General features: G+C 52.9%; 1 protein-coding gene across 1 annotated transcript; it reads right to left on the reverse strand.

The window, feature by feature from the left end:
• Nucleotides 1–4,266: 4,266 nt before the first annotated feature.
• On the reverse strand, nt 4,267–10,454 carry LOC309544167 (tyrosine-protein kinase STYK1-like; the record flags this gene model as incomplete). The annotated part of the gene is made up of 5 exons (XM_082276535.1): nt 10,418–10,454; nt 9,622–9,750; nt 5,928–6,143; nt 4,976–5,157; nt 4,267–4,368 (listed from the first exon to the last, which is right to left on the reverse strand). The coding sequence occupies exons 1-5, from the start codon at nt 10,443–10,445 to the stop codon at nt 4,267–4,269; spliced, it is 657 nt and encodes a 218-aa protein (XP_082132661.1). The 5' UTR covers nt 10,446–10,454.
• Nucleotides 10,455–14,033: the final 3,579 nt, after the last annotated feature.

A 14,033-nucleotide genomic window follows, 5' to 3' on the forward strand; every position in this document is an offset into this window, starting at 1 on the left:
TGATCTCCGGTCAGGCAGGGGGGGGGTTCTGATCTCCGGTCAGGGAGAGGGGGGGGGTTTTGGAGTATTGGATCTCCGGTCAGGGAGGGGGGGTTTCTGATCTCCGGTCAGGGAGAGGGGAGGGGGGTTCTGATCTCCGGTCAGGGAGGGGGGGGGGAGTTCTGATCTTTCCGGTCAGGGAGGGGGGGGTTCTGATCTCCGGTCAGGGAGAGGGGGGGGGTTCGGATTTCCGGTCAGGGAGGGGGGGGTTCTGATCTCCGGTCAGGGAGAGGGAGGGGGGGTTCTGATCTCCGGTCAGGGAGGGGGGGGGGAGTTCTGATCTCCGGTCAGGGAGGGAGGGGGGGTTTTGATCTCCGGTCAGGGAGGGGGGGGGAGTTCTGATCTCCGGTCAGGGAGGGGGGGGGAGTTCTGATCTCCGGTCAGGGAGGGGGGGGGTTTCTGATCTCCGGTCAGGGAGAGGGGGGGGGTTCTGATCTCCGGTCAGGGAGGGGGGGTTCTGATCTCCGGTCAGGGAGGGGGGGGTTCTGATCTCTGGTCAGGGAGAGGGGGGGGGTTCTGATCTCCGGTCAGGGAGGGGGGGGGGTTCTGATCTCCGGTCAGGGAGGGGGGGGGAGTTCTGATCTCCGGTCAGGGAGGGGGGGGTTCTGATCTCCGGTCAGGGAGGGGGGGGGGAGTTCTGATCTCCGGTCAGGGATGGGGGGGGGAGTTCTGATCTCCGGTCAGGGAGGGGGGGGGTTCTGATCTCCGGTCAGGGAGGGGGGGGGGAGTTCTGATCTCCGGTCAGGGAGGGGGGGGAATTCTGATCTCCGGTCAGGGAGGGGGGGGGGGTTCTGATCTCCGGTCAGGGAGAGGGAGGGGGGGTTCTGATCTCCGGTCAGGGAGGGGGGGGAGTTCTGATCTCCGGTCAGGGAGGGGGGGGTTCTGATCTCCGGTCAGGGAGGGGGGGGTTCTGATCTCCGGTCAGGGAGGGGGGGGGGTTCTGATCTCCGGTCAGGGAGGGGGGGGTTCTGATCTCCGGTCAGGGAGAGGGGGGGGGGGGGGAGTTCTGATCTCCGGTCAGGGAGAGGGGGGGGGTTCTGATCTCCGGTCAGGGAGGGGGGGGGGGGAGTTCTGATCTCCTGTCAGGGAGGATGGGGGGGTTCTGATCTCCGGTCAGGGAGGGGGGGGTTCTGATCTCCGGTCAGGGAGAGGGGGGGGGAGTTCTGATCTCCGGTCAGGGAGAGGGGGGGGGTTCTGATCTCCGGTCAGGGAGGGGGGGGGAGTTCTGATCTCCGGTCAGGGAGGGGGGGGGGGAGTTCTGATCTCCGGTCAGGGAGGGGGGGGGGAGTTCTGATCTCCGGTCAGGGAGGGGGGGGGTGCTGATCTCCGGTCAGGGAGGGGGGGGGAGTTCTGATCTCCGGTCAGGGAGGGGGGGTTTCTGATCTCCGGTCAGGGAGAGGGGGGGGTTCTGATCTCCGGTCAGGGAGAGGGGGGGGTTCTGATCTCCGGTCAGGGGAGGGGGGGGGGGGGAGTTCTGATCTCCGGTCAGGGAGGGGGGGGAGTTCTGATCTCCGGTCAGGGAGGGGGGGGGGTTCTGATCTCCGGTCAGGGAGGGGGGGGGAGTTCTGATCTCCGGTCAGGGAGGGGGGGGGTTCTGATCTCCGGTCAGGGAGAGGGGGGGGGTTCGGATCTCCGGTCAGGGAGGGGGGGGGGGTTCTGATCTCCGGTCAGGGAGAGGGAGGGGGGGTTCTGATCTCTGGTCAGGGAGGGGGGGGGGGTTCTGATCTCCGGTCAGGGAGGGGGGGGGTTCGGATCTCCGGTCAGGGAGAGGGGGGGGTTCGGATCTCCGGTCAGGGAGGGGGGGGGTTCTGATCTCCGGTCAGGGAGAGGGAGGGGGGGTTCTGATCTCCGGTCAGGGAGGGGGGGGGAGTTCTGATCTCCGGTCAGGGAGGGAGGGGGGGTTTTGATCTCCGGTCAGGGAGGGGGGGGGGTTCTGATCTCCGGTCAGGGAGGGGGGGGGGAGTTCTGATCTCCGGTCAGGGAGGGGGGGGTTCTGATCTCCGGTCAGGGAGAGGGGGGGGTTCGGATCTCCGGTCAGGGAGGGGGGGGGGTTCTGATCTCCGGTCAGGGAGAGGGAGGGGGGGTTCTGATCTCCGGTCAGGGAGGGGGGGGGGAGTTCTGATCTCCGGTCAGGGAGGGGGGGGTTCTGATCTCCGGTCAGGGAGAGGGGGGGGTTCGGATTTCCGGTCAGGGAGGGGGGGGGTTCTGATCTCCGGTCAGGGAGAGGGAGGGGGGGTTCTGATCTCCGGTCAGGGAGGGGGGGGGGGAGTTCTGATCTCCGGTCAGGGAGGGAGGGGGGGTTTTGATCTCCGGTCAGGGAGGGGGGGGGGGGAGTTCTGATCTCCGGTCAGGGAGGGGGGGGGGGGAGTTCTGATCTCCGGTCAGGGAGGGGGGGGTTTCTGATCTCCGGTCAGGGAGAGGGGGGGGGTTCTGATCTCCGGTCAGGGAGGGGGGGTTCTGATCTCCGGTCAGGGAGGGGGGGGTTCTGATCTCTGGTCAGGGAGAGGGGGGGGGTTCTGATCTCCGGTCAGGGAGGGGGGGGGGTTCTGATCTCCGGTCAGGGAGGGGGGGGAGTTCTGATCTCCGGTCAGGGAGGGGGGGGTTCTGATCTCCGGTCAGGGAGGGGGGGGGGAGTTCTGATCTCCGGTCAGGGAGGGGGGGAATTCTGATCTCCGGTCAGGGAGGGGGGGGGGTTCTGATCTCCGGTCAGGGAGGGGGGGGGTTCTGATCTCCGGTCAGGGAGGGGGGGGGGTTCTGATCTCCGGTCAGGGAGGGGGGGGGGTTCTGATCTCCGGTCAGGGAGAGGGGGGGGGTTCGGATCTCCGGTCAGGGAGGGGGGGGGGGAGTTCTGATCTCCGGTCAGGGAGGGGGGGGGGTTTTACTCCCAGGCTGTTTATTGTGGCGATTCCCATTTCCCACATATCAGAGGTTTGTGTTATTTCATCACACAGATCACCCCCTCCCCCCCGCTCCCATCTGAAAGCACAGCCCCCTGTGTCTCCTCCAGCAACCAATCAGCTTCTTCCTTCCTGCAGGTCATTACATGGGGAATCTCATTGGCTAACTGGGGCAACGCAGACAGTTCTCCTTTCACAGAGGAAATCAGCATCCCACCCCTGAGATAAGTGTGACATCACTGGGGGCGGGATGTGATGTCATCGGTGACATGTGATCAGCAGACCCCTCTATCTCATCCTCTGATGTCAGGCCCAATATATAGAGACCCCCAACAATGGGGACGCCCCCTCCGAGGACTGTCCAGGAACAAAGCGAAACCCCCAGATGCCTGGAGGCAGATATTAGGGTCATATCATGGGGGAAGATTTTGGGGGCAGATTATAGGGTTGTGTTATGGGGTCATATTTTGAGGGCAGATTATGGGGTCGTATTATAGGGTCACATTATGGGGGCGGATTATGGGGTCATATTATAGGGTCACATTATGGGGGCGGATTATGGGGTCATATTATAGGGTCACATTATGGGGGCAGACTAGGGCCCATTATAGGGTCACATTATGGGGGCAGACTATGGGTTCATATTATAGGATCACATTATGGGGTCATATTTTAGGGTCACATTATGGGGGCAAATTATGGGTTCATATTATAGGATCAAATTATGGGGGCAGATTATGGAGTCACAATATGGGGCAGATTATGGGGTCATATTATAGGGTCACATTATGGGGCAGATTATGGGGTCATATTATAGGGTCATATTATGGGGGCAGACTATGGGGTCATATTATAGGGTCACATTATGGGGGCAGATTATGGGGTCAAATTATAGGGTCACATTATGGGGGCAGACTATGGGGTCATATTATAGGGTCACATTGTGGGGGCAGATTATGGGGTCATATTATAGGGTCACATTATGAGGGCAGACTATGAGGTCATTGGGGTCATATTATAGGGTCACATTATGGGGGCAGACTATGGGGTCATTGGGGTCATATTATAGGGTCACATTATGGGGCAGATTATGGGGTCATATTATAGGGTCACATTATGGGGCAGATTATGGGGTCAGATTATAGGGTCAGATTATGGGGTCATTGGGGTCATATTATAGGGTCACATTGTGGGGGCAGATTATGGGGTCATATTATAGGGTCACATTGTGGGGGCAGATTATGGGGTCATATTATAGGGTCACATTATGGGGTCACATTGTGGGGGCAGATTAAGGGGCAGGTTATGGGGTCAGATTATTCCAGTCATTCTAGGGGTTCCTCACCAGTCCGCTCGCCACCTGTGAAGCCATGGAGAAGACATCTTGTTCGGTGATGGTGAAGACGGCGCTCGATGTGTCGGCCATCGCCCCCTGCGGGACACAGATGCATTATGGGAGAAGAGAAGAATGTGAAGTCCAAATAATCTTCCAGATATCAGTACTGTTGGGAAGAATGGGGGGGGGGTCCACTATGGATTATCAGGGCCCATGCAGGACCTCTTGAGGCTCTGAAGTTCTCCCCATTTTCTATAAATACTATATGGGGGACTATGGGTTCTGTATATGTGGGGATCTATAGATACTATATGGGGGACTATGGGTCCTGTATATGTGGGGATCTATAGATACTATATGGGGGACTATGGGTCCTGTATATGTGGGGATCTATAGATACTATATGGGGGACTATGGGTCCTGTATATGTGGGGATCTATAGATACTATATGGGGGACTATGGGTCCTGTATATGTGGGGATCTATAGATACTATATGGGGGACTATGGGTCCTGTATATGTGGGGATCTAGAGATACTATATGGGGGACTGGGGGTCCTGTATATGTGGGGATCTATAGATACTATATGGGGACTATGGGTCCTGTATATGTGGGGATCTATAGATACTATATGGGGACCGGGAGGTCCTCCCCGGAGTTACTCCTCCCCCGTTCCCAGGGCGAAGACGACCCCCCGCTTACCTCATGTGATTCCCGCAGGAAAAGCAGCAGATTCCCGAGTGTCATGGCCTCCATGATCAGACAGATGGGCGGGGCCTCTGTGTGACACCACAACATTCGCACCACGCCATCATGATTGCAGACTTTTATGTAGAACTTCAGGAGGTCCATGAAGTCCTGGACCTCCCCGGGACTGCACTTCTCTGGAGGGAACATCGGGGGTCAGCATTATCTGTGACATCATCCAATCTGTGACATCATCCAATCAGTGACATCATCCAATCTGTGACATCATCCAATCTGTGACACCATCCAATCAGTGACATCATCCAATCAGTGACACCATCCAATCAGTGACACCATCCAATCTGTGACATCATCCAATCAGTGACACCATCCAATCTATAACATCATCCAATCTGTGACACCATCCAATCAGTGACACCATCCAATCTGTGACATCATCCAATCTATAACATCATCCAATCTGTGACACCATCCAATCAGTGACACCATCCAATCTGTGACATCATCCAATCTGTGACATCATCCAATCTGTGACATCATCCAATCAGTGACACCATCCAATCTGTGACATCATCCAATCTGTGACACCATCCAATCTGTGACATCATCCAATCAGTGACACCATCCAATCTGTGACACCATCCAATCTGTGACATCATCCAATCTGTGACATCATCCAATCTGTGACATCATCCAATCAGTGACACCATCCAATCTGTGACATCATCCAATCTGTGACACCATCCAATCTGTGACATCATCCAATCAGTGACACCATCCAATCTGTGACATCATCCAATCTGTGACATCATCCAATCTGTGACATCATCCAATCTATGCCACCATCCAATCTGTGACATCATCCAATCTGTGACATCATCCAATCTATGACATCATCCAATCAGTGACATCATCCAATCCCATCACCTCAGATCGTCCCACTCACCAGACAATTCCTTCATGATGACTTCACGTCTGACCTCCCCCTTCCCGACAAGAACTGCCTGACTGATTGGACCGAAGTGTCCCACACACAGGACCGCCCTGTCCTCTATCCTCCAATCCTGCGGCAGCTGCTTCTTCTCCAGCACGGGGTCCGGGGCCCCGAAAGGATTCTCATAGACCCCGCCCATGTTCACCACCCAATCACCGTCCTGATCATCTGATAGGAAAAGACAATCACAGGAACCGATTATTGTCCTGGGTGATCGATATTGTACAATCCGCCAATACACAGTGTGCCCCGTCCCGATCATTACAATGTCTGCCCAGAGATCTCCTGTATATGGGGTCACTTCATACAATCTGATCTCCACCCAAAGATTTCCTGTATATGGGGTCACCTCATACAATCTGATCTCCACCCAAAGATTTCCTGTATATGGGGTCACCTCATACAATCTGATCTGTCGGTATGTGGGGTGTATGTGGGCGGTATATGGGGTGTATATGGGATGTAGGCGGGATGTATATGGGCTGTATATGGGGTGTATATGGAGTGTATATGGACGGTATATGGGGTGTATGCGGGGTGTATGTGGGGTGTATATGGACGGTATATGGGGTGTATATGGGGTGTATATGGGGTGTATGTGGGGTGTATATGGGGTGTATGTGGGGTGTATATGGGGTGTATATGGGGTGTATGTGGGGTGTATATGGGGTGTATGTGGGGTGTATATGGACGGTATATGGGGTGTATGCGGGGTGTATGTGGGGTGTATATGGACGGTATATGGGGTGTATATGGGGTGTATGTGGGGTGTATATGGGGTGTATATGGGGTGTATATGGGCAGTATATGGGGTGTATGTGGGGTGTATATGGGATGTATGTGGGGTGTATGTGGGGTGTATATGGGGTGTATATGGGCAGTATATGGGGTGTATGTGGGGTGTATATGGGATGTATGTGGGGTGTATGTGGGGTGTATGTGGGGTGTATGTGGGCGGTATATGGGGTGTATATGGGATGTAACGGGATGTATATGGGGTGTATGTGGGCGGTATATGGGCTGTATATGGTGTGTATATGGACAGTATATAGGGTGTATATGGACAGTATATGGGGTGTATGTGGACGGTATATGGGGTGTATATGGAGTGTATGTGGGGTGTATGTGGGTGGTATATGGGGTGTATGTGGGCGGTATATGGGCGGTATATGGACGGTATATGGGCGGTATATGGGCGGTATATGGGCGGTATATGGGCGGTATATGGGCGGTATATGGGCGGTATATGGGCGGTATATGGGCGGTATATGGGCGGTATATGGGACGTATATGGAGTGTATATGGACAGGAATATGGGGTGTATATGGGGTGTATATGGATGGTATATGGGGTGTATATGGATGGTATATGGGGTGTATATGGACGGTATATGGGGTGTATATGGACGGTATATGGGGTGTATATCAGTGTTAATTTCGTCGACTAAAACCGACTAAAACGTTTTCGTCGACTAACACAATTCAGATGACTAAAATAGGACTAAAACTAAAATGGCTTTTTAGTCAAAAGACTAGAACTAAAACTAAATAGAAATTTGCTGCCAAAAAAATGAACACTGGTGCATGCTGAAAGCATAAATAATAAGATATTCGATTTTTCACTCCAGGACCAGCAGTAGTATATAATGAGTTTGGAAATTGTAGAGAAATGCTTAAATAATGCATTACAAATTACAATTGAACTACACCCATTCCATTATAGATGACTAAAATAAGATTTAGTCGACTAAAATGTAGGGCGTTTTAGTCGACTAAAATATACTGGAGTTTTAGTCGACTAAATACGACTAAAACTAAAACACTTGCAGAAGACTAAAATAGGACTAAAACTAAAATGCAATTTTAGTCCTAAGACTAAGACTAAATTAAAATTTGCTGCCAAAATTAACACTGGTGTATATGGAGTATATATGGAGTGTATATGGGGTGTATATGGGGTGTATATGGGCGGTATATGGGCAGTATATGGAGTGTATATGGGATGTATATGGACGGTATATGGGCGGTATATGGACGGTATATGTGGTGTATATGGAGTGTATATGTGGTGTATATGGAGTGTATATGGGGTGTATATGGGGTGTATATGGGGTGTATATGGGGTGTATATGGGGTGTATATGGAGTGTATATGGAGTGTATATGGACGGTATATGGGGTGTATATGTAGTGTATATGGACGGAATATGGGGTGTATGCCGGATGTATATGGGGGTGTATGTGGGCGGTATACGGGGTGTATATGGGATGTATATGGGGTGTACATGGGGTGTATGTGGGGTGTATGTGGGGTGTATATGGGATGTATATGGGGTGTATATGGGCTGTATATGGGGTGTATGTGGGCGGTATATGGGGGTGTATATGGGATGTATATGGAGTGTACATGGGGTGTATGTGGGCGGTATATGGGATGTATAGGGGTGTATATGGGGGTGTATGTGGGCGGTATATGGGGTGTATATGGGCTGTATATGGGGTGTATATGGGGTGCATATGGGGTGTATATGGGGTGTATATGGGGTGTATATGTGGTGTATATGGGCGGTATATGGGATGTATATGGGGTGCATATGGGGTGTATATGGGGTGTATATGGGATGTATATGGGGTGTATGTGGGCGGTATATGGGATGTATATGGGATGTATGTGGGCGGTGTATGGGGTGTATATGGGATGTATATGGGATGTATATGGGGTGTATGTGGGCGGTATATGGGATGTATATGGGATGTATGTGGGCGGTATATGGGATGTATATGGGGTGTATGTGGGGTGTATATGGGCGGTATATGGGATGTATATGGGGTGTATGTGGGGTGTATATGGGCGGTATATGGGATGTATATGGGGTGTATGTGGGGTGTATATGGGCAGTATATGGGATGTATATGGGGTATATGTGGTGTATATGGGCGGTATATGGGATGTATATGGGCGGTATATGGGATGTATATGGGCTGTATGTGGGCGGTGTATGGGGTGTATATGTGGTGTATATGGGCGGTATATGGGATGTATATGGGGTGTATGTGGGGTGTATGTGGGCGGTATATGGGATGTATATGGGCGGTATATGGGATGTATATGGGGTGTATGTGGGCGGTATATGGGGTGTATATGGGCGGTATATGGGATGTATATGGGGTGTATGTGGGGTGTATATGAGCGGTATATGGGATGTATATGGGGTGTATGTGGGCGGTATATGGGGTGTATATGGGCGGTATATGGGATGTATATGGGGTGTATGTGGGGTGTATATGGGCGGTATATGGGATGTATATGGGGTGTATGTGGGCGGTATATGGGCGGTATATGGGATGTATATGGGGTGTATGTAAGCGGTATATGGGGTGTATATGGGCGGTGTTTGGGGCGTATACAGGGTGTATGCTGGGTATTTATGGGATGTATAGGGGTGTATATGGGGGTGTATGTGGGCGGTATATGGGGTGTATATGGGCGGTATACAGGGTGTATATGGGGTGTATGTGGGTGGTATATGGGGTGTATGTGGGAGGTATATGTGGTGTATATGGGGTGTATGTGGGCAGTATATGGGGTGTATGTGGGCGGTATACAGGGTGTATATGGGGCGTATACAGGGTGTATATGGGCGGTACCTGCGCTCCTCTCTGGAGGGTGTGGTTTCCTCCCTTTCAGCCTCCATAGGATGAAGATGACGGTTAGCAGGGTGGAGGCGGAGAGAAGGGAGGGGATGACGATGACGGAATTCTGCCATCCATTCTCATCTGTAACAGAAAACACAGCATGAGGAGATCCCAACACATGGAGGGCAACACTCTGCGGGGTGCAATGCTCTGTGGGTAGGAATGCTCTGCGGGGTGCAATGCTCTGCGGGCTGCAATTCTCTGCGGGCTGCAATGCTCTGCATGTGCAATGCTCTGCGGGGTGCAATGTTCTATGGGTTGCAATGCTCTGCGGGGTGCAATGCTCTGCGAGTTGCGATGTTCTATGGGTCGCAATGCTCTGCGGGGTGCAATGCTCTGCATGTGCAATGCTCTGCGGGGTGCAATGCTCTGCATGTGCAATGCTCTGCGGAGTGCAATGCTCTGCATGTGCAATGCTCTGCGGGTTGCGATGTTCTATGGGTCGCAATGCTCTGCGGGGTGCAATGCTCTGCGGGGTGCAATGCTCTGCGGGTTGCAATGTTCTATGGGTCGCAATGCTCTGCGGGGTGCAATGCTCTGCATGTGCAATGCTCTGCGGGGTGCAATGCTCTGCGGGGTGCAATGCTCTGCGGGGTGCATTTATAAAAGCAGAGCGGGAAATGTTGTTCTGTGCGTTGCGGTACATTTTACGGTGAAGAGGATTGGCCACTCCCACACAGCATTGTGATTGGGCCCCATAGAGCGTTCACAGAGCTCTCTGGCTGAAGCGGGAAGTCGGAATTCTTACTTTGGTGGAAATCCTCGGAGGAATTCATGGTGGGCCATCGATCGATCCCGGGACCAATCCCTGGAACAGAGAGAAGACACAGACATGACAGAGGAACGGGAGGATCTGATTGGTTGCTATGGACAACAGATGCCTCCAGTGAATTAATAATATCATTATAAAACCCGCACTCACCTCCGTCCAATCAGATTGCTCCTGTCTGTGGTGTCAGATGATCACATCGGTACAAAGAGCGATCGCTGGTCCAATCAGATCTGAGAACAGTACACTGACATCTGGTTGCTATGGGTTACCGCCTGCCTTTAGATAACAGAATATCCTGCCAGAGCCTGAAACATGTTAGGCCGGCAGCACTGTACACTGAGGAAGAACCTGATTGGATGAGGAGTTCTGCCTTGGGTGGAGGTGAGGATTCTGTGACCCCAGATATTGATCGGTGTCACTGCTGGTGTCATTAATCAGTGACAGGCGGATTATTGCATCGCTCTGTTCTCTGCGCCTTATCTGATTATCGAAGAGATCAAAGTCCAGCGAGGTCAGTCACATGACAACGCACACCTCCGGCCCCCCCGGGTGACACCAACCTCAGGGTGACAATCTGACGACTGCTGGCGCTGCCATGGCGTCCTCCAACACAGAGGTCACAGCTCTGCGTGTTTACTGACCTCCAGGAGGCCTCCACTGGGCCAACGCCCAGCACAGCAAACTCTGCCCCGTCCAGGGTGTCACTGGTCTGTGTGCTGGGTATACATGGTGTCACTGGTCTGTGTACTGGGTATACATGGTGTCACTGGTCTGTGTGCTGGGTATACATGGTGTCACTGGTCCGTGTACTGGGTATACATGGTGTCACTGGACTGTGTACTGGGTATACATGGTGTCACTGGTCTGTGTGCTGGGTATAGTTGGTGTCACTGGTCTGTGTACTGGGTATACATGGTGTCACTGGTCTGTGTACTGGGTATACATGGTGTCACTGGTCTGTGTGCCGGGTATACATGGTGTCACTGGTCTGTGTACTGGGTATACATGGTGTCACTGGTCTGTGTGCTGGGTATACATGGTGTCACTGGTCTGTGTGCTGGGTATAGTTGGTGTCACTGGTCTGTGTACTGGGTATACATGGTGTCACTGGTCCGTGTGCTGGGTATACATGGTGTCACTGGTCCGTGTACTGGGTATACATGGTGTCACTGGTCTGTGTCCTGGGTATACATGGTGTCACTGGTCTGTGTGCTGGGTATACATGGTGTCACTGGTCCGTGTGCCGGGTATACATGGTGTCACTGGTCGGTGTCCTGGGTATACATGGTGTCACTGGTCTGTGTGCTGGGTATACATGGTGTCACTGGTCCGTGTGCTGGGTATACATGGTGTCACTGGTCTGTAAAATGGGGGTGTAGCCTTGGGTTGGAAGGACCGCCCACAATTATGTTTCTGATATTAATGTAAAATGAAAAGTGACAACTTACCGATAAAAGGATCACTGACTCCGCCCACAACAGACACTTCACAGATCACTGGCCTCTGATTGGCTGGATCTCCTCTGAACCTGAAGATGGAAAATCACAGATTACTCTTCATGTCCACTTCCATCCAATATCCACCATTACATTATTACCCCCCCCCCCCCCGGGGGTCCTGCCACTTCCTGTGACGGGGTGACAACACTGTCCCTGTCTACAGATTGTCACCCAGTGTTGTCACCCCGTCACACCGACTCCTGCTGGAGACCACAGGCGCTCATTCCATCACGCAGAGCCAATAGGGGACTCAACGCACACGTTCCATGGTGTCACCGAACCCACCGCACACGTTCCATGGTGTCAACGAACCCAACGCACACGTTCCATGGTGTCCCCGAACCCACCTCACACGTTCCATGGTGTCCCCGAACCCACCGCACACGTTCCATGGTGTCCCCGAACCCAACGCACACGTTCCATGGTGTCACCGAACCCACCGCACGCGTTCCATGGTGTCACCGAACCCACCGCACGCGTTCCATGGTGTCACCGAACCCAACGCACACGTTCCATGGTGTCACCGAACCCAACACACACGTTCCATGGTGTCACCGAACCCACCGCACACGTTCCATGGTGTCCCCGAACCCACCGCACACGTTCCATGGTGTCACCGAACCCACCGCACGCGTTCCATGGTGTCACCGAACCCAACACACGCGTTCCATGGTGTCACCGAACCCAACGCACATGTTCCATGGGGAAAGAGTGTATCAATGTGCCTTAATGAAATATTACATTTCATGATACCAGAGAAAATTCATTCCAGCTAGTGCCCACTTTCCAATGGAATGTGGTCCCTTGCAATTACATATTAAACACATCTCATTCATCCTGGACACTTAACAGTTAGGCTCCGCATACAGATTACAGACACATTGATAAGTGTTTGCAACATATTAAACACATCTCATTCATTCATCCTGGACACTTAACTTTTGCATATGGATTACAGACAACACCTGAACACATTGACAATTACTTACATAGTAACACATCAGACAGCTGAGCAGAGACGGAACGGCTTTTCCACAAACGCAACTTCAGACACACTACACCCCACATTTACAGCAATATGTTAGGGAAAACAAAAGCCTTTTCATGTATTGTCTTAGTAGATATATTCTATTGTCAAACTGACCCATGGATTGTACACTAGTTTGAACTGTTTTTTCCCTCTCAAATTTCCCATAAATATGTGAGCCGAAATGAAATAAATCCGATGTATCTGCATTAAGCTAAAGTGCTGTGTGTCTTTGCATCTCCTGGCCAGAGAGAGAAAATTCACTACACAGGGGAGTTAGAACTGAAGGGTCGTAAATCATCTTGCAATTGCCTCCTGACGTAAATGAGCTAACGCATGGTGTCCCCGAACCCACCGCACACGTTCCATGGTGTCCCCGAACCCAACGCACACGTTCCATGGTGTCCCCGAACCCACCGCACACGTTCCATGGTGTCCCCGAACCCACCTCACACGTTCCATGGTGTCACCGAACCCAACGCACACGTTCCATGGTGTCCCCGAACCCACCGCACACGTTCCATGGTGTCCCCGAACCCACCGCACACGTTCCATGGTGTCCCCGAACCCACCGCACACGTTCCATGGTGTCCCCGAACCCACCTCACACGTTCCATGGTGTCACCGAACCCAACGCACACGTTCCATGGTGTCCCCGAACCCACCGCATGCGTTCCATGGTGTCACCGAACCTACCGCACACGTTCTCTGGTGTCACCGAACCCACCGCACACGTTCCATGGTGTCCCCGAACCCACAGCACACGTTCCATGGTGTCCCCGAACCCACAGCACACGTTCCATGGTGTCCCCGAACCCAACGCAAACGTTCCATGGTGTCCCCGAACCCAACGCACACGTTCCATGGTGTCCCCGAACCCAACGCACACGTTCCATGGTGTCCCCAAACTCAACACACACGTTCCATGGTGTCCCCGAACCCACCTCACACGTTCCATGGTGTCCCCGAACCCACCTCACACGTTCCATGGTGTCCCCGAACCCACCGCACACGTTCCATGGTGTCACCGAACCCACCGCACGCGTTCCATGGTGTCACCGAACCC

The sequence above is a fragment of the Pelophylax lessonae genome, assembly GCF_965119305.1.
Source record: "Pelophylax lessonae genome assembly, contig: HAP1_SCAFFOLD_1414, whole genome shotgun sequence".
Lineage (NCBI taxonomy): Eukaryota > Metazoa > Chordata > Amphibia > Anura > Ranidae > Pelophylax > Pelophylax lessonae.